This window comes from Corapipo altera, unplaced genomic scaffold, assembly GCF_003945725.1.
Source record: "Corapipo altera isolate COAL_440 unplaced genomic scaffold, ASM394572v1 255, whole genome shotgun sequence".
Lineage (NCBI taxonomy): Eukaryota > Metazoa > Chordata > Aves > Passeriformes > Pipridae > Corapipo > Corapipo altera.
The window spans coordinates 3,834,940-3,845,152 of NW_020884929.1; the positions used below are offsets into that span (position 1 = coordinate 3,834,940).

Sequence of the window (10,213 nt, forward strand, 5' to 3'; positions counted from 1 at the left end):
TGAAATGTGTTATGAAATCATATGGATGCTGAGATGACCTTTATCCTTTTTACATGTATGTTTTATGAGCAGCATGTGCATGGAAAAATCAGAGGCTTGTAGGAAAGCTGGAACAAAGAAAATTGGGGACACTAACTTCTCACCACTGCCCAACGCTGTGGCAGACAAATTAGGAATGTCTGGCTTCCATTAAGAGCACACAATCCAAAATGTCATATTCATATGATTTGATTTTATTTTAATATTGGATTACATTGTGTACGACATACCAAGGATTTACAAGGGGTGGTATAAAACTCTGCATGAACTCAGAGTCAAAAATATCTGCAGTACCGTTAAAGGCAGACAAAAACATACGTGGGTTACAGTTCCAGGGCTGTGAAGCTGTGTGTCCAATAACATTTTCAAACCTGGGTAGATCTGCTGAATTCCTCATTGCTGTTTATCAAATCACTGCTGCAAGGGATCACCAACTGTGCAGCAGGGTGATCATCATTTTTGCTTTGGCTCCCACATGAACCTAAATCTGAAGATTATAAACCTTTAATATAATCTCATATGACTCTGGTGTGCTATTTCATGACAGAGTAAACCCGTAGAACCCATCTCTGTGTACCATTTTGCCACAGGTCCAAGCAGAGATCAGCATAAGGTATCACTGCCTTAAAACCCTTGAAGAAAGAATTAAGTCTGGAGAACACAGAGAATTATGAGATTGGCAAAAGGCTGGATTTTCCATGCAACCACCCCAGAGAGCCTGGGGATAATTCCATCTCCCTGAGGTCTCACAGCACTAAAATTCGTTGTAGAGTAGCACAACAACCGGGGTATGGGAAGTTTGGGAAAAGGTCACTTGAGATTCAGAGATACGAAAGTATCGTCATGAATGTAGGAGACAGTAAGGCAGGAGGTTTAGCTGAAGCATCCAGATAATGTTTGGTGCTAGCACAGCCAAGCCAGCTGCATACAGATTTCTCTGTGGAGATGATAGGAAGTTTTAGAAATATGGGAAAATTAGGAAACAAAGGCATTTCAGTATATTGAATGAAGTCACTAGAAGGCATATTTGTTCAAATTCAATTTCAAGACATTAAGTACTATTAGACTAGATCTTTTTCTCTGGTAACCATTTGAATTCTTGGCTTGTTTGGTGAACAGTGGAGCCTGTACTGCACTGTTGACAGTGCACATTCAGTCTTCAGGTCCTGACATGACTGTTGCTTTTTCTCCTAGGCTTTGATGGCTGCATTTCCTACATCAAGTATGGTGGGGAGAGCCTTCCCTTCGCTGGCAAGCACAGCCTCGCCACGCTTTCCAAAACAGACCCCTCGGTCAAGATCGGCTGCCGCGGCCCCAATATCTGTGCCAGCAGTCCCTGCTGGGGCGACCTGATGTGCATCAACCGCTGGTACGCCTACCAGTGCGTCCCACCGGGAGCTTGTGCCTCCAGCCCCTGCCAGAACGGAGGCAGCTGTGAGCCCGCAGCGCACGCCAGCTTCACCTGCAGCTGCCCCGAGGCATATGCGGGACGGACGTGCGAGACGGTGGTGGCCTGCCTGGGGGTCTCGTGTACCCCTGGCCATGAGTGCAGAGCGGGGATCAATGGTGGCCACATCTGCCTCCCGTCCCCACACCCCACCGAGCTGTCCCTTCCTCTCTGGGCCGTGCCGGCCATCGTGGGCAGCTGCGCAACAGTCCTGGCACTGCTGGTCCTTAGCCTCATCCTCTGCAACCAGTGCCGAGGAAAGAAGTCAAAAGGGCCAAAAGAGGAGAAGAAAACAAAGCAGAAGAAGAAGAAAGGGAGTGAGAACGTGGCTTTTGATGACCCTGACAACATCCCACCCTACGGTGATGACATGACTGTCAGGAAGCAGCCTGAAGGGAACCCAAAACCTGATATAATCGAAAGAGAAAACCCATATCTCATCTATGATGAAACCGACATCCCGCATGCCACGGAGACGATCCCCAGCGCCCCACTGGCATCCCCCGAGCCCGAGATCGAGCACTACGACATCGACAATGCCAGCAGCATCGCCCCCTCGGATGCCGACATCATCCAGCACTACAAGCAGTTTCGGAGCCACACGCCCAAGTTCTCCATCCAGAGGCACAGCCCGCTGGGCTTCGCACGGCAGTCCCCCATGCCCCTGGGAGCCAGCAGCTTGACCTACCAGCCCGCCTATGGGCAGGGTTTGAGAACAACATCTTTAAGTCACTCAGCATGCCCTACTCCCAACCCCCTCTCTCGGCACAGTCCTGCACCCTTCTCCAAATCATCGACATTCTACAGGCACAGCCCAGCAAGAGAGCTGCACCTCGCCATAAGGGAAGGGAGCCCGCTGGAGATGCACAACGATGTCTGCCAGCCTGGCATTTTTAACTATGCCACTCGACTGGGGAGAAGAAGTAAGAGTCCACAGACCATGGCGAGCCACAGCTCCCGACCAGGAAGTCGCCTGAAGCAGCCCATTGGGCAGATCCCTCTGGAGTCTGTTCCTCCAGTTGGGCTGTCCATTGAAGAGGTGGAGAGACTGAACACACCTCGCCCCAGAAACCCCAGCATCTGCAGTGCAGACCATGGCCGGTCCTCCTCAGAGGAGGACTGCAGAAGGCCTCTGTCCCGGACAAGGAACCCGGCCGATGGAATTCCCGCTCCCGAGTCCTCCTCCGACAGTGACTCCCACGAGTCCTTCACCTGCTCGGAGATGGAGTACGACAGGGATAAGCCTGTGACGTACACCTCCAGAATGCCCAAGTTATCCCAGGTCAATGAGTCTGATGCGGATGACGAGGACAACTACGGCTCCAGGCTGAAACCCCGGCGCTACCCTGGCCGCCGCGGCGAGGGGGGGCCCGTGGGGGCACAGGCAGCCGGGGCCGGGGAGAGCTCCCTGCCCGTGAAGCTGGGGCAGCAAGCAGGAAACTTCAACTGGGACAACCTCTTGAACTGGGGCCCAGGCTTTGGGCATTATGTGGATGTTTTCAAAGATTTGGCATCTCTTCCTGAAAAAGCAGCAGCAGCAGCGAGTGAAGACGGCAAAGGTGGTACAATAAAGCCTGTTTCCAAGGAGGGGGAAGCAGAACAATATGTATAGGCTTTATCTCCTGGTATTGCCACAGTGCAAAACCACAGGGGCTGGTCAAACCATTATATGGTTGTAGAAAAGCCAAGGTCAGCATCTGAACCCCAGGCCAGTTTGGATGGAGGAGACTTTAAAAATAATAACCATTATGCTGCTGAAAGAGACTTGAAAACAGTTTTAATTTAATTATGCTTGGATGAATTTATTTCTCCTGCATGCATTGTATTTGCAAACCAGATATTCGGCATGCAGCCTTTGGAAAGGGTTTCCTGTTTCCCATTGTTTGGTTCATGATTCTTAAATTAATAATGCTTTGTTCTGAAAATGAACTAATTTTTTTTGTTTTAATTGTGAAGGATGTGCATATTGTCTCCAAATACTAACATGTTTTACGATGCAAGAATATTGAGGATTTAATTTTCCTTAAGAAGTGTGTGGAAGAAAGATGGTGAATGAAGGAATAACAGTAGTAAGGTGTCTCAGAAAATGTAGTTACCATATCCTGCAGTTGCTCACATGTGACTTTATGGATGAAAGCAGCTTGAATAATTGCTGGCAACAGTGCTGTAAGTCTTATTCCATACAAGAGGTGCTAGAAGCAGCTCAAGCCAGTCAGCACTTTAGGAGTTTTTTTCCTTTTCAGTTCGTCTATTTGTTTGTTTCAGGTTTCTTTCTTTTTCTTTTTTCTTTTTCTTTTTTTTTTTTTGTTTGTTTTGGTTTTTTGACAAAGTTGTGTGAGAGCTTCTGAATCTCTATGAATTTTTGGGGATGCTTACTTAACCCTGGTCCCTTCCTGCCCCCCTCAGTGCTTCCCATGGGAGGGGAGTGATGGGCATTTGTCAGCCCAGCCCAGCACCCTGGCTCGCAGCAGCAAGAGCAAGGGAAAAACCTCTCAAGTCCCACATCTCTTGGCCTCTCATCTCGCCTGTGCTGCTGCTGCAGTCTGTGCTTCTCCCCTGATTCTGGTTTCCCATCTGCACTATGGAAAGGTAGGAACAACACTTACTCCCCTACCTCACAGGGGTGGTGTGAGGACTAATTAGTTTAACTCATCTGAAGTGCTTCGACATTATAAAGCACTATAATAAGTATTATCATAATTATTATTAAAGCACTGCCTTGCCTTTGTGACCTTGGAGTGGCATTTTCTACATTCTGTGATTTTCTGTGATGAAAACTTTGAAGAATTATTTATTGTATAGAAAATTACTGCACTCTAGCATTTTGGAGCAGATATGAGGGAAAACTACTTGTAGATTCATTAATGTAGCTTACCAGTTGTCCCCAGTTCCCTAAAGTTTTAGGTAAAATAGAACCCCACAAAGTCTTTACATCTTCATGCAGATCTGATGAACCTATTGTACTGTGTAAAAACTTCAATTTTTTTTTTTTTTACCTAAGCTGTGTTTTTATATCAATATTTTCCTATGCTGAATAGTTTTCTTACTTTCAGGGAAGGTAAGAAAAATACTTTTTTTACATTTGTTACTTATGTAACATCCATATTTTTCACATTTTGATAAAATTGTAACATACTGTATGCTTTCTACCTGTAAATGCCAATAATAGAATTAAAATATTTATTTAAAATCCTTAGTGTGTGTTATTGGTAACCTTTTGTCTTTTCTCTCTCTCTCTACTTTTCACTCCTTCATCTTCTCTTTTGGGGTTTAAGTTAAAAGCTTTTTAAGATATATAATCTTTTTATCCAGAAAATAGGCTTTGAGAATCAAGGTGATGATGTAAAATTACACATTTGGGGTTCATTCAAAATGAAGGCAGCACTAGTATCACTTTGGAAATTAAATTACTCTCCCTGCAGAGGGGCAGCATGAACCCAGTGCACTTCAAGAAGTCCCACTGAGTCCAGTGCAGTTGTTCCTTGCAAAGGGGTGGATTTGACCAGGGGTGAGAGGAGCCTTTGGCCCATCCCTCTTCTATTTCATGGCTGATCTCACTATGATTTGGCTTCACCTATCTCAGGAAGATGGAGAACAGTTGGTAACATGAGGTTGTTAAGCCTAAGATAATGTCAAAAAGTACCAAATCCACTTTGATATTCCTGATAACATAATAAAAACTGTATTTCAGTCCATAAGGGTTTATTAGGGGCAATTTTACATTTTTTAACCAAGATTTCCACCTCTGCTCCAAGCTGAAGCTTTCCCATACATAGGTAGTGAGGAGTGTGAGAACAAGAGCCTTCTATAATAAAGCAGCAGTTGAACAATAAATAACTGCATTCTTGTATATTTATAAGAGAGTAAATCATACTTGGACAACTTGTTGGAGAACGCAGAGAGTGAAAAAGTTAAGGCTGCAGGCAAGAGGTGAGTTCTGAGGTTATACTTTGAGTTGGTGATATTTTGTGTAAAGAACTTAGAAAAAGTATAAAAATTTGAGGGCGTTTTATCTGTTACCCATTTGGTTTAGAGTTTATTTTGGTCAGCTTGTCTCAAAACTGGCAATAAGGAACCAGCTCTTTTTGGCTAAAAGTGCTGCTGACTTCATCATGCCCCAAAAAAGTGAGAAGATAATGGGCCAAAGTAGCCACGTTGGTATGTAAGTAGTTTCATCTGAAGTAACATGAGATCCACAAGTGATTTCAGAGTTTGAGAAGCTGCTGTAATTAAACATCTGTTAAAAAGCTGTATGTTTAGCTTGAATATTATCCTTTAATACAAACTGTACCACATCTAAGCAGTGATTTTAATAACACATGAAAACTTTAACAAATGAAAGCTTTTAAATGTAACACCAAACACACTGAGAGCTGCATTATGCCAGTTAAGCACTCTGAAATTATCAAAAACTTTTGCTAAAGGAAAATAATATGCAATGTTGACTTACACAAAGTTTATTTCATAATTTCAAAAGAGTTTACAGTTTGTCGAGTTGTAGTGCATTTGTCTAAATTTTGACACTTTATGGTAGACAAATGTGTCTTTTACTGGTTTCCTTGTTTCTCTGTTTCTGAAAGCATAGAAATGTTTTTGACACTTAAACATATGATCCATTTCTGCCTTTTTTTTTATAATTCTTTCATGATGAGGATCAACAAAGAGTTCCAAGTGAATCATGCGAAGCAAACATCCGAAATTACTAGTTTTGAGGGAGGGAGCTGCATTATTCCCCGGGTTCATCAGCAGAACTACACGGTCCTGTTTCAAGATCTAGGACATGTTATAAGTCATAAATATGTGGAAAGAAAAATAGTCTGCACTGCTCACTGTCGTGCACAGGAGCCTCCAACCACATCTCATATCAGCAATTTGTCTGTGACCTGTCTTTCAGCTGGTAGATTGCTGAACTGTTGTTGCCATCTCAGATGGCGATGTTTTCTCCTCATGGTGTCACTAATAAGATGAAAACGGACAGGGAAATGGCAGGTTTACTTGGCATTCTCTTGTTTACCTATGAAAAGGAAAATAGAGGAATACTGTGATTTGCGGTAGAGGAATAAAGTAATAAAAGAAGTGAAATCTATATTTATCTAAGTCAAGACCTTCCAGTATTTTTCCTAAAAGGTATATAACTTCAAAACCATAAAATTAATAGAAAGGCATGCTGCACTGAAAAGTAACATAAAGTCCCACATTTTGATGAAAACCCTCCATCAAGAATCAGACTATGAGTCTGTGCTGCAGACCACAACCTCTGTCAGGGAGTATCAGTTAGCCGTGCAAAATCCAGCAGTCTGGAAATGAGAAGGCTTGGAGTGCGAAGGGGGTGCAGATCTCGCTGATGTCCTCAAAAACAGAAGATGGAGCCAGACACTCCTCACACAGCAAAAGGACTAGAACCGCCAGTGTTCGTAAGGTAAATTCCCATTGGATGTGAGGGAAGCTGTCCTGGCAATAGGAGTGGGTAGGTGCTGGAAGACACTGCCCTGAGGTGGTATGTCATTCCTGTTCCTGGAAATACTAAAAATTTGCTTGGACAACATACTGTTGAACCTTATCTAACTTCATAGGTGGCTGTGCTTTGAGAGGGGTGTTGGACCACATGTCCTCAGGCAGTCTCTCCCAACCTGAACGATCCTGTCATTCCAGGGGTGTCCAGAATCCTCCATTTGCCCTTCCCATTGTTATAGAAAGAAGTGAGTGAGATGTGCTGGCCTGGGAAGATCTTTCCATCCAGGTCACCAGTGAGGAGTGCAGAGAACACATGAGGCGATGCCAGCAAAGCAGTTTATTCACTGCAGCAATTTACTGAATTTCATTTATTCCTTCTGTGTAACGTGAATCCTATTGAATTTTTGCCAACCAGCTCAAGATAATCAGAGGTGCCCTTGAGCTGATATATTTTGTGCTTTTACTGATCACCTCCTGTGCCACTTTTTGAGTACTGTGTGTTTTATTGTATTGTAGATCGTATTTCTGAAGTATAAAATTCAAATAATATCCTTCAGTGTACAGATGTGTAAAGGGCACTTCCTTAACTGAAATCTGTTAAGAGACTCCTAATTATGAATCTTTTGAAATTGGGAAGGGGAATGAGGAGAAAAAGATGATTAAGAGAAAAGCTTGCTATTTTTTTGAAGGAGGACTGAGGGAAGAGGAAAAGGAAAACGTTGATCTCTCTGCTTTCTCATCCTAGTGTTTTACTGTTCACCATTTTATCCTTTTCCCTGTCCATCTATGTATTTATTCCACCATCTTTCCCTCTGCTTGGTGAAGTCAGTGCTTTGTTCATCCCAATGTGCTCACTTGAAGTGTATAAGTTAGTGGGATGACTGACAGCATGTGTTTAGGTTGTCAGGGAGCATCACAGCCTTTTTTAAAAAATTAGGTATTTACACTATTGGACTTTCCTGTATTTTGCATGAACCTCACCTTCTGACACCTTACAAGAGCTTTTTCCAGCAATCAAATACCATTGTATTCTTAGCAATTTTTACAGCCTTTTTCCAGTGGCTTCCGAGTTTCATCATTCTTCTGTAGTGAAATGATCAGCGGTGGATAGAGTCTTTCTAAGTTGGATTTTGAGCTTAACAAGACCTTTATCTCTGGCCTTCACCAAGTAAATCCTCAAGAGAATTGCTCTTCAATATTAGGGTCACATATTTATGAGCATGTACAAAAAAAAAACCAAATAAAAAATAGTGATAGCAGCAGGCAATTTCTCAACAACTTCTAAACATAAGGGGAAGAGTCTATAAAAGCAGTGCCAGAAAGTTTGGCATCCTGCTAAAACAAAACCACAGGGCATTATTGATTGCACTCTCCACTGGGAGAGTATCTGCCACTAATGATGACAAGAGCTTGATGTTTAACCAGCTAATGATGAGATGTCCTCAGTAGAGACTGTGTAGAAGCCATCTTGTGCTTGGAGCTGTTCAAGAGCCTGAGCTGAGGGCAAGTTCAAAAATAATCCTATCTTTCGCCTCAGACCAAACTGAAGGGCTGGTTTCCAGGGGCTCCTTTGGATAATTCCCCGCATGAATAACCAATATCTGTTCCTCCAATTTGCTGTTGGGGAAGAAAAGACTCTCAATCTGTGGTTCCAAGGAAATATGTTCAGAAATTGTCTACGATTTTCCAAAGTTTCCACCAAGCCCTTTTTCAGCTGAGAGCCCCCAAATGGCTGGTTAGGGGAAGACTCTACATGATGCATTGTGGCAGTCAAATGGCAGCATACTCTGCCTGTTCTTTGGCATTGATACGGATTACACTGTGGCTGGCTGGAGCTCAACTTCACCCCTGTATTACACAATCTTTCCACTCCTCTACTTTCAACGTAGGACAAAATAAGGATCCCGCAAGGTGTTGGTTCCCCACCACCACCTTAAAACTGGAGAGCAAACTTGGGAGTAGATGGAAAATGAGTAGAAATGGCTCCTCCTAACCACTGGGAAACATGAATGCTAAAGTAAATTCATTTAACTTCAGATCCTTTTAGAGGGAGCATTTTCAGGGAGTCATCAAACAGTGTCAACTAGAAGAAAATGAAGACAGAAGCCCCACGTTAGAGATTTGTCGGTCAGGACAAATCAACAGCAAAGGGAATAAAAATATTTCAGTCTTTCCAGACTGAGTCCCAAGGATGGCGTGTGATATTTCAGATAACTCACATGTTGTATCATCTACTGTATTAAAATTGTCAAGAGAAAAAAATGGAACAGGCATTAGGACAGGCTGCCCAGGGAAGTGGTGGAATCATCATCCCTGGAAGCGTTCAAAAAATTGTGTAGATGTGGCAGTTGGGGAGATGGTTTAGTGGTAGAATTGGCAGTGCTGGGTTAATGATTGGACTCGATGATCTTAGAGGGCTTTTCCAACCTAAATGAGTCTATGATGTGTACACATAGCAACAGCATTCTTAGACATTCATGAACGTGCTTTCCATATGGCAATTAATACCTTTCAAATTCCCTGTCAAGACTCCATGTTTGGAAAACAGATTAGAAACCTCCCTCCCCCCAGTAATAAAAGCCCAAGCCACTATTCCATGTGATTCTGTACATTCCCTTACAACACTGGGACTCTTTGTGCAGCACATCAGACAAGAAGCAGGGAAAATAAACAGGTCCCTGTCTTCCCATTTGTTGGTTTATTTCCCCAGAACCTTTTAAAAGCCAGAGTCTGATTTAGTAATTAGTGTTTCTTCTTGCATATCTTGTGCAATTAGGTAAAACAGCAAATTAGGGAATAAGAAATAAACATTAAATATAGAAAACAAACATTAATATAGAAGAACACGTATGGGATGAGAAATGGATATTGTTGAGTCATTCAAAAAGCACACTTTGGTGCAATGATCTAGAATCCTTACAAATATGCATTATAATTTCCTTTAAAACATAACTCCCTCTTAATAATTCAAGTCTTTATTAAAACAGTTTGTTAAGCCTTGGCAAAGACACTATGTGACAGCATTGTTTTATAAGAATTCCTTGTAGTTTGTAGAAAGCTAAGTGAGAACTGGAATGGCTTGTCTCATAAAACAACTGATAGTAAGCATATTAAAAAGGAAAATTAATAATGTTTTGATTTTTTTTACTCCTGTAGAATTCATTGCAACCATCAAAACAGTCTGGACTTTGTAGAGCCACATAACACCATGTGGCAGGGAATGTCATTTCTGTGATGATAACACCTTCTTGCTTTGCCGAAGGGGGTTATATG

General features: G+C 42.7%; 1 protein-coding gene across 1 annotated transcript in view; it reads left to right on the forward strand.

Annotated features, from left to right (window-relative positions):
* The window catches only part of FAT4 (FAT atypical cadherin 4), a 129,298-nt gene extending 124,622 nt beyond the window's left edge, over positions 1–4,676 (forward strand). Inside the window, exon 17 of the mRNA XM_027659006.1 lies at positions 1,234–4,676. Coding sequence (XP_027514807.1) covers positions 1,234–3,098 — 1,865 coding nt within the window. The 3' untranslated portion in view covers positions 3,099–4,676. The remainder of the gene's footprint in view (positions 1–1,233) is intronic.
* The last annotated feature ends 5,537 nt before the right edge of the window (positions 4,677–10,213 follow it).